Source organism: Antennarius striatus, chromosome 10, assembly GCF_040054535.1.
Source record: "Antennarius striatus isolate MH-2024 chromosome 10, ASM4005453v1, whole genome shotgun sequence".
In the NCBI taxonomy this organism is placed as follows: Eukaryota; Metazoa; Chordata; class Actinopteri; order Lophiiformes; family Antennariidae; genus Antennarius; species Antennarius striatus.
Window position 1 is genome coordinate 5,696,211 of NC_090785.1, and position 22,777 is coordinate 5,718,987.

The 22,777-nt window shown below is 41.1% G+C and overlaps 1 protein-coding gene across 3 annotated transcripts in view; it reads left to right on the forward strand.

Annotated features, from left to right (window-relative positions):
- enox2 (ecto-NOX disulfide-thiol exchanger 2) overlaps positions 1-22,777 on the forward strand; it is a 151,773-nt gene that overhangs the window by 34,035 nt on the left and 94,961 nt on the right. Inside the window, exon 1 of one of the 3 annotated variants that reach the window (XM_068325396.1) lies at positions 12,639-12,930. The exons of the other annotated variants lie outside the window; for them this stretch is intronic. Coding sequence (XP_068181497.1) covers positions 12,909-12,930 — 22 coding nt within the window. The 5' untranslated portion in view covers positions 12,639-12,908. Of the gene's footprint in view, positions 1-12,638; positions 12,931-22,777 lie in introns of those variants that run through there. 3 annotated transcript variants of the gene reach the window in all.

Below are 22,777 nucleotides of genomic sequence, written 5' to 3' on the forward strand. Positions count from 1 at the left end.
GGGTTGCTGCCTCGACAGGCACCGACCACCTTACGGCCACAGCTGCGGTCGGCCATTTCGACAATGGAGGCACAGAACATGGTCCACTCAGACTCAATGTCCCTCGCCTCCCCCGGAACGTGGGTGAAGTTCTGCCGGAGCTGGGAGTTGAAACTTCTTCTGACAGGGGATTCCGCCAGGCGTTCCCAGCAGACCCTCACAATACATTTGGGTCTGCCAGGTCGGACCGGCATCTTCCCCCACCATCGGAGCCAACACACCACCAGGTGGTGATCGGTTGACAGCTCCGCCCCTCTCTTCACCTGAGTGTTGATGACATGCGGCCGCAAGTCCGATGACACGACCATAAAGTCGATCATCGAACTGCGGCCTAGGGTGTCCTGGTGCCAAGTGCACATATGGACACCCTTATGTCCGAACATGGTGTTCGTTATGGACAGTCCGTGACGAGCACAGAAGTCCAATAACTGAACACCACTTGGGTTCTGATCGGGGGGGCCGTTCCTCCCAATCACGCCCCTTCCAGGTCTCACTGTCATTGCCCACGTGAGCGTTGAATTCCCCCAGCAGAACTATGGAGTCCCCAGTGGGAGCGCTCTCCAGCAACCCCTCCAAGGACTCCAAAAAGGGTGGGTACTCTGAACTGCTGTTTGGTGTATAAGCACAAACAACAGTCAGGACCCGTCCCCCCACTCGAAGGCGGAGGGAGGCTACCCTCTCATCCACCGGGGTGAACCCCAGCGTACAGGCACCAAGCCGGGGGGCTATAAGTATACCCACACCTGCTTGGCGTCTCTCACCATGGGCAACTCCAGAGTGGAAGAGAGTCCGACCCCTCTCGAGAGGACTGGTACCAGAGCCCAAGCTGTGTGTGGAGGTGAGCCCGACTATATCTGGTCGGAACTTCTCAACCTCACACACCAGCTCGGGCTCCTTCCTGGCCAGGGAGGTGACATTCCACGTCCCAAGAGCCAGCTTCTGTAGCCGGGGATCGGATCGCCAAGGTCCCCGCCCTCGGCCACCGCCCAGCTCACAGTGCACCCGACCCCTATGGCCCCTCGAACAGGTGGTGAGCCCATGGGAAGGGGGACACATGTTGTCCTTTCGGGCTGGGCCCGACCGGTCCCCATGGGTGCAGGCCCAGCCACCAGGCCTTTGCCTTCAAGCCCCACCTCCAGGCCTGGCTCCAGAAGGGGGCCCCAGTGACCCACGTCCGGGCAAGGGAAAACGTGTTCCATTGTTTATACTCATCATTAGGGGTTTCTGAGCCGTCTTTTGTCTGGTCCCTCACCTAGGACCTGTTTGTCATGGGTGACCCTGCCAGGGGCACAAAGCCCCAGACAACTTAGCTCCTAGGATCATTGGAACACACAAACCCCTCCACCATGATACGGTGACGATTCAAGGAGGGGCAAAGTGTGTAAGTCAAAGTTAAAATGTCTTGTAGTCCAAGTAAAACTTACAAGTAAACATTGAGTAATATTTTGTATGACTGTATCTTCACATAGTGAATGCAAGTTTTCAATTGTTGGGGGGTGTAAAACCACACTTGTGGGGGGGTGTGGGGGATACCCCCCGCGCACGGGGGATCCGGGGGCCCCCCGGTACATTTTTTAGAAAATGGGGTTGCTTTCCTGCATTCCGAGGACAAAATCTTCTGTTCCGTTTACCTACAAAAATACACTAAAGTCAACAGTTCAAGCTTAACTATCTGTATTTCTGTCTTATTTTATGCAGGTATAAATGTGATATTCAACAATTGAAAACTTCACATTCACTATGTGAAGATACAGTCATACAAAATATTACTCAATATTTACTTGTAGGGTGGCACGGTGGCGCAGTGGTTTGCGCTGCCGCCTCACAACACGGTGGACCCGGGTTCGAGCTACGCTCTGTGCGGAGTTCACATGCTCTCCCCATGTCTGCGTGGGTTCTCTCTGGGTTCTCCGGCTTCCTCCAACCTCCAAAAGTATGCGCTTTTGGTTGATTGGCCAGTCCCAAATTGACCGTAGGGGTGAGTGTTTGTGAATGATTGTCTCTATGTGGCTCCGCGGTACACTGGCGTCGTGCCCGGAGTGTCCCTGCCTCACGCCCTGAGACTGCCGGGATAGGCACCGGCTCCCCTGCTACCTGCGTCAGCATATTAAGCGGGTTAGAAAATGACTGACTGACTGACTGACTGACTTACTGACTGTTTACTTGTAAGTTTTATTTGGACTAGAATACATTTAACTTTGACTTAGACAACACCATTGGTATGAAATAGTTTTATTTTTTTATTTTTTTATTCTTTAATATGATTTTTCATTTCAATTTAAAAAGGCATATAAAATAGCAAGCGAGGTGAATACACATTTACATGCATCGCTGGTTATTCCTGCTGGTCATAGAGCTCAAAAGTCTAAGACTACAAAAAAGTATTGATAATATCATTTACCTTCTGATCGGTCTGTCACAACTCCTACCCCCTCTCATCATTCACCATTTGTTGTTCAATTAGAATTTTAATGCAAAATCTACTATAAAACACTCTATTCTCATTAATTTCAATCCATCTTCCTTTCCTTGTTGTACACTTATTTGCAGGTTTAGCTTATAAAAAAGAATCTTTTTGTTTTTCATTGGATGAGAGGAGGTCATGAACCGAGTGCATATTAGATGATCGGGAGCGTTCGGGCCACTTCGGCTATTTCCGTCGGCTATTTCCGTTGGCATGCTTCGGCTAAATTCCGTCGGTATGCGGAAGTAGCGGTGCCCACGGAAATAGCGGCGCTAGCGAGCGGCGCTAGCGAGCGGCGCTAGCGAGCGGAATAGTATTAAGTTTTAGCCTTTTTTCCGTAAAAATAAGAATGCCACTGTGGCTACACAGTCTAAAAACCTTTTAGCCAATCTGGAATTTACTTTGCCTATGGCGAAGTGGCGAATGGCTAGCGCAAGCCCAGCATCTGTTAATTGTAGTAATTAGAAGGTTTTTCCATTATATAGGGTACTTGCTGGACAGATCTTTGCTTCACAGTCTATTATCATGGTCAGTGTACCTTCTAAAGATCTTATTTTGTAATTATCTTAGAGGACATCTATTTTTTTCATTTCTTTGAAATCTCTGAACCTGCCTCACTCTTGTGAATTTAAAATTATTCTACTTTATTTTGTCCTGTTCACCACAAACCATCTTGGCAAGTACAAGATAGTTTCCCATGAAATTTGGAAAAGATGGTCATATCCCATTCAGTATGGATTTGGTATTGACCTGACCTTTTATCGAGCACCATTATCATGTCAACAAAAATATTTACAATACTTTGTTCATGAATGAGTACCTGTGAATGATGTGCACATCAGCCCTTTGTTTGTGCTTCTTGTTTTCTACACCTTGGCGTATGTTTGCGCGTAACCACACTCATCTAAAATGGTGAACATTATACTTGCTGGACATCAGCATTTTCATTGTGAGCATGTTGACATGCCTCAGTATTATGGTCCGGCACAGTGGTCCCCAACTTTTTTTGCGCCACGGGTCGATTTAAGGCCAGATGATATTTTTGCGGACTGGCCTTTAAGGTGTGATGGATATACACAAAGTAAAATGGTACGACCAGCATACAAATTGGTATTTTGCAGCCTTCCTTTTCTTCAAAGTCATAGATTCTTATTCTCTCTCCTCAATGGCTCTTTTCCCCTGTGCAACGAAAATTTCCAAAGACTTTTTTTTTTGTGTTCAGTTTGTCAGCTTGGAGTTTCAATTTAGCAGTAATGTATTCTGTTACCACCGGAGCGGCCACTTTAAGAAGGTAATCAGGTGACAGAAGGAAGCATCTTGCATCAAGAGTGAGTCATAGATAATGGGTCATAGACAGATGTAACAGAGAGAATCTGGTAATTTTCCAAAACAAAACATCGTTCAGAATCAGATAAATAAATTAAACATAAATAATACATGTTATGTATTCATTCTGTGTATACATAAGAATGCATGTTATGTATTCTTTGTGTGCAGCCTGGTACCAATTGAACTAAAACAGCGGTCCCCCGAGGATGGGGACCACTGTTTTAGCACACAGTGATTCTTTTTAAGATTATATTATATATTATATATATTATATACTGTATATTATATTTTAAAAACTAAGGGGTCCCATAGTACACTGTCTAAGAATTGAAATTCAGTAAAGTAAGAACCTGACAGATTGCTTAAGAGAGAGGAAACAGAGGGGGAATGAAAAGCGCCTTTCTTGCTAGGCTTTGGCCAATGATTGTGTCCTTTCCCATTACTCTTGCCCAGCGCAAAACACAGGTCAGTCAAGTGATAATGAATGCTTTGTCTGTTATTTGGACTTTCTTTTCTCCTTCTCTGCTTGACTGGTCTGCTCTCTCAGTTGTATTGTCTCTCATTCTCACCCTTGCACACTGCAGTGTTTACAGTATATTCCATATTTTAGTCCTTAGAGAGTTGTGTTGTGAAGAAATGTTCTCACCCCTGTTCTGCATTACTGGGTAGTTTCAGGTTTTAGACAATGAAGGTAGGGGTTATTCTGTCTTTTTCTTCATTAATTTGAAGAAAAATGCCCGAAGGCCAGAGTCCTTTCCCGTTGGACGGGGAAGGGATAGACTAACAAACTGAGTCAACATTTAGCCAAAGTGAAGGGTACTGTTTCAATGGTTGATAGAAAAACAAAAGAGAACTACCATTGTATTTTTAGAGTAATTAAATGTTTTCAAGCTGTTTTGCACAAATAGCAGTCAAAAAGAAGAAGTACCCATTTCTGAGTGTTGTGTTTGTGTAATAGTAGTTCAGATAATACAATGCCATACAATGTGATTCATGGCCTTCTTTGAAAAGTGTTCTCAAGGTCAGTGCCATACCACGGTTAACATTCAGTAAACGCATACTGTACATAAAACTGCCATATGTACATTTAGGAACAATAAGGAAACAACAAACAAAATAATGTATTGAACAGTTTTTTACAACACTGTGTGCATAATACGCTATATGGAACAATACTGAACACAAATGTACATTGCACTTTACAGAACAATACACTGCTTTATGTTATAAATCCAGATAATTTTCACAAGATTTTCATTAAATTACTGTTTGAATGAAGAAATCTAAGTTTATCAGAAGTTTTGGTTTAGAAATACCACTTGAAGTGTCAGTGTACTGATATCATGGTGTGTGACGTTGAAGTGTTACAGCGCAGCTACCATTTCTGAGTATGCAAGTGTCTGTGCTGTCTTAAAGATAATAGAATATTCTAAAATGAATATAGTCATGTTTTTTTGACCTACATTTCCTTTCACTGTTTAAAAAAAAGATTTCTGTATATTACAGACAAATTAAAAGCAGCAATGTTATATATTCCTAATGCTAGGAAAATATGAAACCGTAACAACTTGTGAAAAGTGTCATTATTTGACATTTAGTGGTTTCCAAGCTATGCTATCTCACTCTGAAGTTTCAGAGCTTTCTTTATACCTACAGATAAAGGTCAGTGTGTAATTTAGGAGATACAATTATATTAAAAATGAATGGTGTGTTCTGATGAAAACACATGCATGAATTTCTTTTCAAACAATGTGGGAGTCAAGTTTCCAAAGTAAATTCTCTAATTTCTCCTTATTCCACAACCATCTTTTTTTGTTGGCAAAGAAGCATTTGGGCTGATTGCACAGGTGGCAAGAATCACAATGCAATACATTGCAGTGGTTAAAAATACACTGTGGTGCCTTTTTACTCTCGTGATTGCATTGGTTTGTATCAAAGGACTTGCGGCATTTTACAAACAAAGATAATTTCTCGTCACCTCTTGTATTTGTATCAGTGTGTAGTGTTTGAGTCAAGTGATTCGCCGGCTGTTAATGACGGTGGGGCAGTGAGTGCAGCAAACAACATTTCTGTAGTGTAGAGGGGTTAAAAATTGATTTACACTCTATTTGAGACCTATTTCCATCAAAATTCAGGCTGGGAGAAAATTCTCTATTTAGAATCTTGGCCTCCTTTTTGTATTTATTCCAATCTTGTTTCCAGAACAGATGCCGTTCCCCTGACACCTAAAGTTACTCCTTCCTCTAACATTATTATGAAAACTGTTGCAAACAAGTTTCTATAACTCAAAACTCTTTGGTTGTAGTTGTTTTTTTCTGGAGCATCATTAGTCCTCCACAACTCATTAAATTCATCCAAGACGGAATACACCAATACATGGACTGGGACACTGTAATTCTCTAGTAATGAGGTCTTACTTAAGATTCAGAATCACATCAACCTTTCCTGTCCAGATGATCATCTAACCATCATTCAGTCGGCAAGGTATGGGGAAAGGTGGTGGGGGGGGGGCATGTAATTAGAAAGGGAAGGATTAAGGAAGATAGAGGTCAAAGATAACTTAACAAGAAGACAGAGATCCACCTCATCTTGAAGACACATTCCCGTGCTGGCTGTCTCCCTCCATAGAGGGCGGTGGAGTTACTGGAAAAAAAACCCAAAGAAACTATTGTCTGGGCTCCAAACATACTATTCATCGATTTGAAAGCCTACTGCAGGTACTTGAAACTGATTCTGTGAAGCATAGAATCTTTTTAGATATTATCCTCTCTTTCTCTCTCTCTCTGAAGTCCTCATGCAGTAGCTCTCTGAAACCTGTAGTTTGATCGGAAAGGGCATATTGATACGGCATGGATGAAGTCAAAAGGATTGTGAATTGCAGACATACAATGCAAACACTTAACACAACAAGAGGCCATAAATGGTTTTTATTGAGGACGAATCATGGTAACGAAGAAAGCATTGTCTGTTAAAGCCCTTGCCAGTATTTAGTTACGTTCCTTTTTAATGATGAGGAACAGCTTTTATTTAATATGCAGTGATTGAATTTGCATAATTCATCAAATGAAAGATTTCCCCGTTAACTGAACAAATGTATTGAGCAGGAGACGAGATCTAAATGGGTCAACCATTCTATACATTTATTCTGCAATATATTAAACAAGGGTGAACTCAATGATACATACTCATGATTTATTTAACAGTATTCTTCTTCTCCTTTTTCTTCTTCTCCCCCTTTTGGCTTTTCCCTTCAGGGGTGCCACAGCGAATAAGTTGCCTCCATCTTACCCTGTATTCTGCATCCTCTTCTCTCACACCAACTACCTTCATGTCCTCTTTCATGACATCCATAAACCTCCTCTTTGGTCTTCCTCTAGGCCTCCTGCCTGGCACTTCAAAACTCAGCATCCATCTACTAGTATATTCACTATCTCTCCCCTCCTATGGACATCTCCAAACCATCTCAGTCTGGCCTCTCTGACTTTATCTCCAAAACCTCTAACATGTGCTGTCCCTCTGATGTACTCAGTCCTGATCCTATCCATCCTGGTCACTCCCAAAGAGAACCTCAGCATCTTCATCTCTGCTACCTCCAGCTCTGTCTCTTGTCTTTTCCTCAGTGACACTGTTTCTTGACCAAACAACATTGCTGGTCTCACCACAGTTTTGTACACCTTCATTTTAGCTGAACTCTTCTATCACTCATCACACCTGACATTTTTCTCCACCTGTTCAATCCTGCCTGTACACGCTTCTTCACCTCTTTTCCACACTCTCCATTGCTCTGGACTGTTGACCCGAAGTACTTAAAATCCTCCACCTTTTTGATCTCTTCTCCTTGTAACCTCATTCTTCCACTTGGGTCCCTCTCATTTACACAAACCTCCACCTCTCTAGTTTCTCCTCCACCTGTTCCCTACTCTCACTACGGATCACAATGTCATCTGTCAACATCATAGTCCATGGAGATTCCTGTCTCCTGTCTTTCTTAATTTCCCTTCGGGGATCAAACCAGTATATAAAATTAAATTTAAAAAAAAATTAACCTCATCTGTCAGCCTGTCCATCACCATAGCAAACAAGAAGGGGCTCTGAGCTGATCCCTGCTGCAATCTCATCTCCACCTTGAACTCCTCTGCCACACCTACAGCACACCTCACCACTGTCTTACAAGCCTCTAACATACTTCTCTGCCACCCCAGACTTCCTCATACAATACCACAGTTTCTCTCTGGGCACCCTGTCATAAGCTTTCTCCATATCTACAAAAACACAATGCAGCTCCCACTAGCCTTCTCTGTACTCCTCCCATTCAACATCCTCAAAGCAAATACTGAATATGTAGTACTCTTTTTGGCATGAAACTATACTGCTGCTCATAAATGCTCACTTCTGCCCTTAGTCTAGCTTCCACTACTCTTTCCCATAGCTTCATTGTATGGCTCATCAGGTTTATTCCCCTGTAGTTGCCAAAACTCTGTACATCTCCCTTGTTCTTAAAATTGGGCACAAGCACACTTGTCCTCCATTCCTCAGGCATCTTCTCACTATCTAAGATCCTGTTAAACAACCCAATCAGAAAATTTTCCTTTTTCAGCTCGCACCATTTTGTCCTCTCCTCCGCCTTTACCCTCTTCATCTTCCTCACCACCAGAGTCATCCTATACACCGCCATCCTATGCTGTTTGGCTACACTCTCACCTACCACTACTCTGCAGTCACTGATCTCCTTCGGATTACACTGTCTACACAAGATGTAGTCTACCTGTGTGCTCCTAACTCAACTCTTATAGGCAGGGCTTGAAATTAACTTTTTTTCTTTGTAGCACTGGTGCTCCCAAAATTAGAAGTTATTAGCACCAGCAAAGACTTCAGGAGGACCTACCCAAAAGCAAGGCAGTGACGGAGCAATAGAGACGCTCCGTCCATCTCTGTTCCTCCTCTCTCCCTCGCTCAGCAGAGCAGCCGCAGCTGCGCTCTCATTATTTCCTGGCAGGACCGCAGGAGCGCGGTCTCACAAAAGGGGTGCACCAGATTTATTTCCCTAGTCGCACCGGTGCTCCCAAATATATTTAATAGTCGCACTGATAAAAATTTGGGCGCATATGCAACCAAAATGGGCGCAATTTCGAGCCCTGATAGGGCACTCTATGTTCCTATTTCTTCTGGAAGAAAGTATTCACTATAGCCATTTCCATCCTTTTTGCAAAGTCAACCACCATCTGTCCTTCTGCATTCGTCTCCAGGATACCAAACTTGCCCATCACCTCCTCATCACTGTTTCCGCACCAACATGTCCATTGAAGTCTACTCTCTCACTTCTAGGTATGCTCTGCATCACTTCATCAAAGTCCAACCAGAATTTATCCTTCTCCTCCAGCTCACAACCTACCTATTTACGCCATGACAGAACAACTTGAACCCTGCACCTAAACTTCTAACCTTGCTACCCTTCCACTTGGTCTCGTGGACACACAGTATGTCTACCTTCCACCTCTGCATCATGTCAACCAACTCTCTACGTTTTCCTGTCATAGTTCCAACATTCAAACATCCCTACTCTCAGTCCTATACTCTTGGCGTTCCTCTTCTCTCTCTTCCTACGGACACACTTTCCTCCTCTCCTTCGACCAACAGTAGTCCAATTTCCACCAGCACCCTGTAGATGAACAGCATTGATGGCAGTCGTTGTTAACCCAGGCCTCAACCTATCTGGTATGGAGGTCCATAGATTTGATTTGCATGTTTGATTCAGCAAAAGTTTTATGTCGGATGCCCTTCCTGACACAACCCTCTGTATTTATCCGGGCTTGGGACCGGCACAATAAGACACTGGCTTGTGCCCTCTTGCAGCTACATTGATTTATTTTACAGTGAAGTCTTATTTTAAGAAATGGAGAAATCCTTCTGCCACAATCACCTATTCTATCTAGCACTCAAGGCAGGCAGTTCATTTAATTTAAGAGCGTTGAAATGTCAACAAAAGCATAAGCGCACACACACACACATACACACACACACTACAAACCATAAAAACAAACTAAGGCTACTTTAATTTGCCGATGCACAGAGTCAAATTAGTGTTTGATTTGAATGTTTTGCTACACTAAGCAGGCCACAGAAAGAACGTCATTGTTAAAAAAAAAAAAAAATCAAGACATCAGACAAATATCACTCCCTAGGGACACCCAAATTGAATGAGAGCATGCACTTGCTGTTACTCATTACTACTGGCTGACAGGGGTAATTGAATTTTGCCCAGAACAAAATTCAGCTTATTTACGACAAATAATTTCTAGTGAAAATATGGACACAGTAAAAGCTAGCTTTGTTTTCTTTTTGTTTTTCTTTAAATACATTAATACTATTGCATTTGCTATAGCACTGAGTGTCTTGAACTTGACCAGTATATGCGTATGTTCTATTTCCTTTTTTCAAACAAACCTGCTTCACATAGAATAAAGCAATGGATACAGGCAGGTGCATTCAGTGCTACTGAAAGGCTAGGCTGGGGTTCAAGAGGAAGATAGGTCCTTGTCTTGTATGATTTTGATATCATTCCACATATCCACATTGAAGTATACCCTGAATAATAGATTTTGAGATCTTTGGTCAGTAGTCTGAAAACAGTTGAATTTCACCTTGAGTACTCATCAGGCATGTTTTCACACTGCAATACATAAGTGCTAGAATTATTTAGATGTTCCAGTTGTACCTATAATGGAAGCTCCAGCTGGCATCATCGTTGAAGTCTCCTATTTACACTAGAGTATGATTATGATCATGAATGTGTATCCTCACGGTATTTCCAAGATATAATGATGTATATGTAAGAAAATACAACAGCCAGATTTATTTCTATAATAAATCTAATCTGATGTTTTTAGAATCACTGAAGCTGTATACTGTCATTTGATGAAAGATAGTATAGCAAATTAAGATCATGATCATACATTGTTTGGAGAATAGTGTTCTTTTTATTTTTAGCTTTTTTAAAAATAATTAAATGTTCCGACTGTGTGTTTTTATTTTCACATTTGGCTGTGATTAAAAAAAAAGTGTGTGGACATAAAACTAAATGCATCAAAGTGATAAAAGAAACAGGCACTATTTATTGAGATGTAAATCAAGTATGCGGCCTAAATGTCATCTGTTCACCTGAGAGACAAAGAGTTGTGGTTGATGAAAACATCAGCCACGTGCCGACTGACAAGGAGACCAACTTTCCCCAGATTCGTACAAAACAGTAATATAATATACATTATTTCTGTAATGAATTCTCCATTGTTTTCCACATCTTTGGGTTTTACTGGCACTCTTAATTCCTGCATCTCATTGCGCACTTTTCTAGCAATGTAATGGCACTCAACTGGAGACTTTGCGCCACCAGCTGTTTATCATGACGATCATAAAACTTGCTTTATGCCGGAAGAAAATGCATCATAATACACACTTTCAGAGCTCGGTTAAAATGTGTACTGCATTCCAATTGAAAGTTGGCTGCTTCATTTAATCACTGTTCTGGAGGTCTTCAATGAGTCACATGGTTCTCATTAGCCTACATGTGCTAAGAATCATGGTGTTTCAACATGGACAGCTTCAGACAGCAACCTAACAGTTATTTTAGCAGCTGAATATCAGGGTGTTGCTCAGTTGTATTATGTTACGTCCTTACAAAACTGGATACTTTAATATTTATAAATTGGTACAGCATAGATTGTTTAGATTGCATTAGTGCAGGTGTCTGTAATTAACTGAAACTGTCAATGTACATAATCTACCAATAATGGGAACAATTACTCAGGGAAATATTATCCTTGTTTCATTATCCCAAAATAAGCATACCTAATTAAAATAAAGTTTAACCTTTCTTACAGCTTTAACAATTAGAAACCTGACTAAATACTAACATTAATGGGTGATGCCAAGTTCTCCTGAAGGGAACTGATGAGATCCAAAAGAAAATAAAACAAAACACTCATTTGATCAGTGAAGTAATGCAGTCCACGTTATTCTCATTGACGTTATTCATATTCATTCATCCGTTCACAGCCTGCATCTAATTATAGAAGTATAATAGTGTTTGTTCTGCTGTTTTCCTCATGTAATTAAACGTTTGGGTGTGTTGATCAACCCCGTCCTCAATCTCAGAAGCCATAGTCCTTCTGGAACTTAATTAAATTCCTTGTTGACTGTTGTAGTCCAAGACCACATACATATCCAGTATGAGCTAAATAAACGGAGTCCTATTTTATAATATCTCAATCAAGTCCAACTATTACACCTGCTTCTGTATTTCTTTGAAAACGCACGGCGCGTCTTTTCCCACGGGTTTTCCAGCAACGCTCCTCGTCACAGTCTGCGTGACATGCGTCGGTGTTGAACCGATGATCTCTTGGCTTCTCCTCCTCCAACAGGCAAACTGCAGAATGACACCTTAAAACCACAGCTGTCAAAAGTTTTTGGACACATGACCCCGTTTAGTGCATCACTCAGCTGCACCCTAGAAGACGTTAAAAAATCTCGATCCAACCTTTTTTTTTTGGGGGGGGGGGGTGATATATTTGGGATGCACCTCATGAGTGGGTAGCGTGTGGGAGAGATTCGCCGTTCGCACGCAGGGACTTCGCCGTAACTCTCCGTGAAAACAACATCCTCTCTTTCAGATTCACACCAACAAAGGATGAAAGCGACGGGCGGTGGGTAGGAGGATGGAAAGGGGGTGGGGTGGGGGGGGTAGGGGGTGTTGTCAGCAACTCTGGCAGCCACCGACACAGCCCCAGAACAGGTCGCCTTTCAACACACGCGTGTAGCTGAAGCGGACTAGTATTCCTGCCTCTGCCTCCAACCGGACACGTCGTGAGGGCGGGCTCGCCTGCCGTGTCTAAAAGGTCCCGCTTCCACCGGGGTGCTCTCATTGCAGTCCAGTCTGCCGAGCGGAGCGGAGCGGACGGATCGAAGGACATCTCTCTCCCCCCCCCCTCCCCGTCTCCGTCCTCATTCAAGGATTTTACTTCCCACACTTCATCCTACAGTCGGAGGACAGACAATAATCGCATCTCGCATTGTGTGGACAATGTTCCTCTTGCAGTACACAGGTACACAATTTTTCCCATCTGTCTCTCATTTTGGTTTTTGCTGACAGCGGAGATGTTTCTTCTTTCTTTTTCTTTTTCTTTTTTATTTTGCATGCACGGTATTCACCCACTGTCCGCACTCGCAGCGTTGCTGCAGGGTACCGCTGGACGATCGTCGCCGCTCGAGTTCCGCGAAGCTTTGGGCGCATTACAATCAGTCGCCTCCGCGTCATTTGATAAAAAGTTACAGCAGAAAAGAGATTTTCTCCCTGTGTTCATTCCGTCATCGTCGGGCGTATACCAGCTGTTGAGACCGCATAAGAAGAGCTGTGCCGACTCTCCAGTTTGATAGCGTTAATTTTTTTTTTCTCGCACAGCGAAGCGAGCGCAGCGCACTACTGCGCGTAATGGTGATGAATGCTAAGCAATAATTGCCTGTTCTCATTTTACACTTGCTTATTAGCCCAATGGGCTTGTGGCTATTATCTCTACTGGCACACGTCTATTGCAGCTGTTTATGGATGAAGTTTTCCGAATAGATTTCATCCACACTGACGCCGGATCACCGCTAGGATAGCGCAATCTATATATATTTCTCTTAATGTCTTCAGTCCGAAATCTTTCTTTTTGATTTTAAGATGTATGATTTGGCACGATAACTCACAATGCAGTCGATATATAGGCCTGTCATACCGGGACTTGTTTATCGGTACAAATTGCTGGTTTTTCGGGCGACAGACAACTTAAGATTCACGTCATTTATCCTTGGATGGCCATAACGCATAAATAAAGTAGCTCCATTCACGTGGCGCAATTTCTCAGTACTTGCCGCATCAAATTAAGGGAGGATTCTCTTGAGCATTAACCTGCCTGCTCTATTTCATTCGTGCACTCTGTTTACAAGCGTCCTCTGTTTATTGGCAATTTAATTCAGATTCCCTAAAGCTTTGATATGTATGTTTTCATACTCTAATTGCCACCTTCTTTAAGCTCATGAAATAATGACTTGTCAAAAGATTTCTCTCTAGATATTAAGTAGCAGCTCATCAGTGCAATGAGTGTCGTTGCTGTAAGAATTTTTGACAAATGAACTGCAGCCAGGTAGTTTTCTCATCCCTAATTTGAACTTCGTAAAGCCATATGTTCTGTCTAGCAGACTTCACACTGTTGTCTTATTAAAGTAAAGTTTCATCCCTTAGTAATGAAGCAATGGGTTTTTGTAGTTTTTTTAAGTAATTGGAATGACTTCATAGATCAGAATCATTAATAACGCAAATTGCATAGTATGTAATTACTAAAAGATGGAGTTGAATCTTTTTTCTTTCAGAACTAATGGAAAAGAGGCTACTGCTCAATGGATGAAAATGTGTTTCCTTACATTATACCGGTTGAAAGGTTTTCCTTATACATGTTTCACTGCTGCTTATGTTGCACAGACAAAATGGATCAGTTTCCCTCACAGCTGTTTTCTTCCTCTTTAGAGCTGCAAACATGCTTTGAATCACATTGAGTGAAAGGGGGGGTTCAAGTGCTTCTATGACCACTGGTAGAGAAAAAGTCTATCAAGCCGTGTGACAGCCATTTACCTCCCCACTGCGAGAGTCCTCTCTGATCAATTCGCAGAGCGTCTTTAGATTGCATTTAATGGTGCGGGGGTGGGGTGGGGGGTACTTTGCTTAGATCTGTGAGAGAGGAAAGATTTAAAGGTTGTACATGGAGTGCTTTTGACAGAGCTTAAATATTTCAGCTCTTTTGCAAAGGATGGTATTGCTGCAGAACAAATTAAGACTGAATGCAGAGCAGACAATGTACAATGTCTGGAGAGTTGACAGTTTTGGAAACGGTCAAATTTTAATTGGTTTATGCCTGACAATTTGAAGTTATTAAGTGGGATTTTCATAGCAGTTGAGAAAAAAAGCAAACAGCATACACAAAAACAAAAGACAAAGTTGAAAAAAAAAATTCACTAACAAATAAAAAAAAAAAAGACCTGAGTGTGTCTGATTTAATTAATCCAGCCATCTTAATGACAGGCTGATTTAGTGGAAATGTATTTTTTTGTGAGACAGGGTGTCGAGGTTTTTTTGTGATTCAGTAAAAAAAAAAAAGGGGGAAGACCAGATATGTCTTTTATGTTAGGAATGACAACCACAAACATCATTCATTCATCTTCTACCACTTTGTCCACCGTAGCGGGTCGTGGGGAGCTAGAGCCTAGCCCAGCTGGCTTGGGCGTGAGGCGGAGGAAACTCTGGGCGCAACACCAGTGCACCGCTGAGCCACACAGAGACAGACAAACACGCATGCACCCACTCATACCTACAGACACTTTGAAGCTGGCCAATTAACCTGAATTGAGGTGGGAGGAAGCTGGCGAAACAGGAGAGAACCGACGCAGACATGGGGAGAACATGCAAACTCCACACAGAGTGGGACTTGAACCCGGAATTGCCTTGCTGTGCGGCGACGGCTCTAAATTGCCCCACAGTGCCACCCAACCACAAACAATAGAAATGAAAATGTATTTGTCTTATTCATCTGTGGTACTGACAAATTCCCAGAACTTTACACTTACTCATCCTGCACATCACTTTTATGACATGTTACTGTCACTTGACTGGGGAAAGCTGAACTGACAGACAGGTAGGAACATCTTTAGCTTACTGTCAAGGCATGTTTTGCTCATAAACTCAGAAATGAATTCCACCTCAAGGCTTTGATGGTGTGTTATTATTTAACTATATTTAACTGAACTATCTTGGGTAGTACTAATCTCAATAGATAATGAGTTGGAAGAGAATCCATGTCATCCCTTTTGAGAGAAATTTGGCTTTTTAGTGTAACCACGTTATACCAACCCTGAATGTCCTTGAACATCACTCCTGTGTGTTAATGGTATTTTGGAAATGTTTTTTATCAATCATGTATTCTCATCACTGACTTATGTCAACTAAATGAAGACTGAAACGGGTCTAAAGTCCAGACTGTTGTTGTGTTGCATTCGGATTGCATCTGAGTAGTTATATTCTCATCTAGACATGGCCGCACCCCTAACATTTTATAACAAGGCAGTCAGAGACTGCAACATCCCACGACACCCCTGAATTGAAATTTGACCTTGACCTAGTTTTCCCAAGGTCAAGGTCATCATCTTATTTTCATCCCCTTTGCCGCCAGAGTAATGTGCTTTTTGTTTCATTTTTCTATTTGCAACGATTGTGAAGATAGTTGGTGGATGGACAGATGGACAAACACTAACACTGACAATTACAATGCATCACCGCTTCGTGGGATGTATATATCAGTCCACCCATCCCAATCTTTTGATCATATATTTAGAAAGCCTAGAGTCAATTTCCTAATGTAAGGCATATGTGCACTCTGATTCAAGGATGAACTAAGAAAAACTTGGTGGTCAAAGGTCAAGATCACTGTGACCTCTAGCCATAACTCAGTGTTTCATTTGTTAACTGAAAGAGCACTCTGTAGAACACAAAGAAATAATCTAATTTAATGGAAACTGATTCTGTTGGCATAATTAGGAAAAATTTTGACATACATACTGTATCTTGCAATGTTTGCAGAAGTGGAAAGAACATTCTGTCATTGTTACATTTTATTCAGTCCTTATCAAAATCTAAGCTTTGTTTCTAAAGTAAATGAGTGATCTGGATGGAAAGACAAACAGACTCTAATCAAAACAGAACTTCCTTGGTGTAGGTAATTGTTCTTGGTTTCTAATCAGTGATGTCATTTATATTAAAAAGTCAAAATACAGCCTCACTGTGAGATCATAATGTGTTTTCTAGCCATTATTCCTTACCACAACTTAGGAGCAGAAGGTGAGCTTGTGACCATATGTCTCATTTGTTGGATACTGAATTGATGTTGTGATTGCCCTCAGTGAAACTGTGGTGATTGGAGGGTTCTTCTGCTTCAAAGTTGATTGTGTGTATGTGTATGTATTTGTGTGTGTGTCAGTGAGTTTGTGTGTGTGTTTGTGTGTGTGTGTGAAGATTCCACGCTATAGAATTTGTAGTTTATTTGCTGTACTGTGGTCCATTAGAAGCTCATATTTTATTTACTTATACTGTGTTTCAGCTGATTGTTGCTCTTCTCTAATAAAGCTGTCTTTCTGGCTAAATAATTGCTTTATTTCTTGTTTGGACAGGCATGGATGGAAACAAGTTTGTGGAGGCACTTAGATGTGAGGTGATAACTCTATTTTGGCAGGTACTCCTGCAATGAATGGCCTTCGCTGTTAAGACGAATTTCAGAAATGAAATGAATAAATGCAAAGATTTCAATTAAATATTTTTTGCATATATCTAATTTCTTGGGCATCAGTTTATACTTACTTTGTAAGTACTGTATATATTTCTGTCCTTCTCCTTTTCAGGTTTCTGTCTTGAAGCTCTTATACAACTCTCCTTAGACCATAACTTTTCCAATTACTAACTCCAGTTATTAAGGTAAATAATGATTTTTTTTACACATAAAAACATAGATATGGAATTACACTCAGAATGGCCATCACCCCAATACTCATAAACCTTGGGTGGAATCAGTGTTTAGAGATATACTTTAATGATTCCAAACTGGGGTGGAGAAATCTCAATCTATCCATCACAAATCAATAGCCATTCATTACAAAAGAGTTTACAAAGCAAACAAGCACTGTAGTTTCTTTCACAAATATATGTTTAGAAGATGCTTGGCCACTTTGGCCAAGTTATTACCCTTGATGTGCGACTATCAATGTGGTGCGCCATCTGTGGGGCTGATGTTTAAGAGTGTTGGTGTATTAACCTGCTCATCTCAAATCTCCATGGCAGACTATTGTAGTGTAATCATTGTTGTTTATTCCTGTGTCAAATGTTCACTTCTGTGTGCCTTCAAGACATGCCATTTGACTGGTTCTAATCATTCAGCAATTGAAATACAACAACAGCCCTAAGTGAGGGTAAAATGCATTCAGATTGGAAAATTTCAACTTGTGTGGAGGATCCCTGTGAGGATCAGCAATGTTGGCAGCAGAAACAGTTCAACCTGCCACCTGGTATTGAGTAGTTAAGAGAGTTTGGCAGCCTGAAGGCAACCACTTCAGGGGCTCCAACCATATCACTGACAGAGCTCGTCATTTATAATCACTTTCATGATAAGCAACCATGTAGGGAACTTTGAAATTGGAGTTAAGGACTCTGCAGTAGGCTCAGGATCTACATGAAAGATGAAGTCAGCCATCGGCCTTATTTTACATTTGTGAGCAGTTTAAAAGAAGGGATTGGGGCAGCAGTGGTGCTGCGTTAAACCCGGATGACAGTTCCTTTGAGTAGTGGAGAATAGAGGAGCAGTTTCAAGAAGATGGATTATGCTATTCACCAAGGAGTTGCTTGACAACTTTTCTTCATTTTCAGTTCTCTTTAAAATATTTAATGAAAATGTCTTTTACATTGGCCTCAATACTATGTACAGTCCTAAATCCCATGTAAGAGTGCAAAACAAACATATTAAGCATGTGCTCTACATATGATATAGTCTATTTGCCAAGTTTAAGAGATTTAGTCATATAAGGCCAAAAAACTATAAATACCCATTTATACGTCATGAATTGACTGTTCCAGCCAATGTTAAATATTGTCATGTTAAATTATATTAAAATCCACTTTACTTTGTGATATGTTAATCTAGTTGATCTAGTTGTACTGTTGTTTTATATTACATGTCTGTACTTTTTTCTGAAAAAGCCCTGCTAAGAAATAAAGTGCTTTTATCACTATAAAATGCTAGAAGCATTTTCAAATCAATACAGGAATTGTTTGTATTAACAGTGTAATGGACTATTGAGAGAGGGAAATGGGAGGGAACAAAATAAAGCTTCATACTAGTATATAACCAGTTATGCAGTACTTGTTAAACAGGGGAATTAGAACTAAAAGCCTTTGTCTCATACTTGAAGCAGTTGCCTTTAATCTGCCAGTCACTTCAAAGAAATTAGTAAACGTTTCATTAACAAATCATTTTCTCATCAATAAATTCCTTGTTTACCTAATGTTGAACCAGTTACTCACCGCTGCACAATAGATGTTTTGGTTGATTTAAGACCCATTTTGTTGTAACGATAAGTTATAATCGGCATGTTAACAAACAGTCAGCTGTGATTCCAATGACTATCAAAGCATTACAGCTTAGCTTTCTGGCTAACCTGGAGGCTTTTTTTCCATGTCTATACGTTTCCAATGCAGGACTCTATAGTTGTCAATTTTGTGTAGATTTACATGTTGCTTCATTCTTACAATATCTGCTGCAGGCAGAGGAGGACAACTATCTGGGTAAAATGGTTTGACCGGAAAAATCACATCTTCTAGGCAATGTTTCTCTCCCTAGAGACAGAGTGAACCAGAGTTTTTGTTTTTACAGTTTTCTGTTACCAGCGGTGCCAAGAGAAGCAAATGAAAGTAGCACAACATGTGAAGTGATGGATCACCCGCAGGATGTAGGACACTACTGCTGTACATCTCTGAAGTTACCTCTGTACACTGCTGCTTGAGAGACTGTGTTACAGTAGATTTTTTGAGTTGAAACTGGATGATAAATTGAGCCACTAAATCAGACATTTATATGGGAGCTGATTTATCTATAGATCTTGATGTTTTTCCTTTCTATCCTAATGAGAGTAGGCAAATCTCTTTCTGTCGCTCTCTCTCCTACTCTCTCTCTTTCTGAATGTGTGTGTATATAGATAGATAGATAGATAGATAGATAGATAGATAGATAGATAGATAGATAGATAGATAGATAGATAGATAGATAGATAGATAGATAGATAGATAGATAACGCAAAAGTGTGAGGGATGCAAATTTGTTGCAGGAAATCTCAAGACATCTTAACACATGTGCAGCTGTCCTGTAAATATATGCCTGTTCAGGATTTAAGTGTCTTGGTTAAAGTCTGTTTTTCCAAACACTGATTCATTGAACAGTTTCCCATTGGAAAAAATAGAGAAACCAGAGATTGTGGTTCAGTGGGTTGCTCCAGAGAACAGGGCTGTCTACAGAGATTGCTTGTCTGGAAGGCAGCCATGACTTTATGGTCATAGCAACTAGAAGCCTAGATTTACATTGCTCTTCCTTTGGGAAGAAGGAATGGCTTGAGGGAGGAAAAGGAACAAAACGGCACCGGCTGGACAGAATGTAACTGTGAATGTATTATTAATAGAGTAATAGAGGATCTTTTTATGCTGTTTGTCTTATGTGGGCATTTTATTTCTCACTTAAAGAAAGTGCTGTCAAGGGTCAGGTCAGGCAGTTGAATAGGCTTCTAAGGGTATAAGGTCATGTTCATGCCAGTCTCACATTACAGAAACTCAAACTTATTTCACTCAAATTCACCTCTCCCTGAAGTTAAGGTAGAAAGGTTGTTGAAAAACCCCTCCCGGTTCCTGTGATTTTTAAAACTACTGATATGTGAGCCTGGCCTTAGTCCTCTGTGGAAAGGAGGTTTGAAGAGATAACGTAACCTAAAAAGGTTTCGTCTTGTTTATGGTAAGTTTAATTTGTCCTATTCCTTTCAATTTTATAACAAGCTTTCCTTGGTAGGCCTCTAATACATATTCTGATGAGTGTTTCATAGCACTGAAGACAAAAACAAACAAACATACTTCTTTCGTCTACACTTTATCTGAAAACACTGTTACTGCTGTGAAAGTTTTTAAAGTTTTGGTGTTTGAGCTCAAAGGAATCTTTACTTGAATGTTTACCGCGTCTGAGCCTGGCTCAAGTAGGAATCCTGCTGCAGGATAAATGCAAGGCTTTCTCTGACCTCAGCACATCTTGTTGGTCAGAATTATTTTAGTAGCTTCATTTCTGCCTTTTTTTTTCGTGAAGAATCGGAGATCAGCATTTTTTGGAGGATGATACAATGCCAGTGTAACACTTCAACTAGGGGATGGAGTATTGTGTTCAGTCAACATCTTTGACTTATTTTGACCATTGGAATGCCATTTGGGGTCGGCCCTTAGAGGAACTTCAGAGGTTTCCCAGTGGCATGATTGTGATCAGTGCAATTGCGAATGTCCACATGGATAACTCCAGGTCGGCACCACTCACTTAGCTTCCATGATCTATTGTGGTGGTTTAAATAGGTCTATATAAACTGTCTTTTCCTCAGCATTTTTTATTATTGAATTAATTTTCTCTGTAGAGCACATGCATTGTTTTAATTGGCTAGCACCTTGTTACACTGTCATTCTATGTATCACATGTAGTTGACCTTTAACTACCAATCAATATTACTAATTCATAAATGAACAAATATTTAACAATTTAGTGTTACGATTGATATCAACCAACCAACCATCCACACTTTCATTGTGACTGCTTTAAGAACAAAAAAAAAGTAATGTGAACAGCTGTACCCAGTTTGAATGCCTTAGTCTGATCTTTCTGCACACATAATTACTCTTGGCTTCTTTCAGAATACCACCACATTTTTACTATTCATTGACACATGTTTAAGAAAGCATGCTTAATAATGGGGGCTAAAGTTCATATGACACAGTCATCCCTCAGGCAAGTGACAGTGAACTTCTTTGGGGATGATGTGACAGACAATCAGACTAAACAGCCCGAAAGCTGTATAACTAAAAGCTAGGTGAAATGCCACTGCACCTACTAGATGTTCTAACATTTTTCTTACTTCACTTATAAAGTGCTTTATGAAATATTGGAAAACTTTGACTGTATCTTAAGCACAAACCACACCAATTTTTCAAGAAAATGTAGTACTTTATGAACGTGCCCTAATTTATTCTGACCATCTAGTTGAAGTGTATTTGAATAAAACTGAGTTACTGCTGCAGTCACGTGTGTTCCACAGGTCTGGCATGCGAAGGCAGAATATCATAATCATAGCGAAGTCCCGGTCATCATGGTGACTAAGGGATTTCAGGTGCTTTATTCAGTAAAATGTTTTACAAACCACAGTATCTATTATACAGGTTTTTTCACAAAAAGAAAAACGGACCTGCCATTGCTCTCTTAGGGACAAACGATGAGTTTGAAACGGTTATTCTTCTTCTTCTTCTTTTCCTTTCGGCTTTTCCCTTCAGGGGTCGCCACAGCGAATCAATTGCCTCCATCTAGCCCTGTCCTTTGAATCCTCTTCTCTCACACCAACTACCTTCATGTCTTCCCTCATTACATCCATAAACCTCCTCTTTGGTCTTCCTCTAGGCCTCCTGCCTGGCAGTTCAAAACTCAGCATCCTTCTACCAATATATTCACTATCTCTCCTCTGGACATGTCCAAACCATCTCAGTCTGGCCTCTCTGACTTTATCTCCAAGACCTCTAACATGTGCTGTCCCTCTGATGTACTCATTCCTGATCCTATCCATCCTGGTCACTCCCAGAGAGAACCTCAGCATCTTCATCTCTGCTACCTCCAGCTCTGTCTCCTGTCTTTTCCTCAGTGACACTGTCTCTAGACCAAACAACATCGCTGGTCTAACCACAGTTTTGTACACCTTTCCTTTCATTTTAGCTGAAACTCTTCTATCACACATCACACCTGACACTTTCCTCCACCCGTTCCATCCTGCCTGTACACGCTTCTTCACCTCTTTTCCACACTCTCCATTGCTCTGGACTGTTGAGCCTAAGTACTTAAAATCCTCCACCTTCTTGATCTCTTCTCCCTCTAACCTCACTCTTCCACTTGGGTCCCTCTCATTCACACACATGTACTCTGTCTTACTGCGGCTAACCTTCATTCCTCTCCTTTCCAGGACAAACCTCCACCTCTCTAGCTTCTCCTCCACCTGTTCCCTGCTCTCACTACAGATCACAATGTCATCTGCAAACATCAT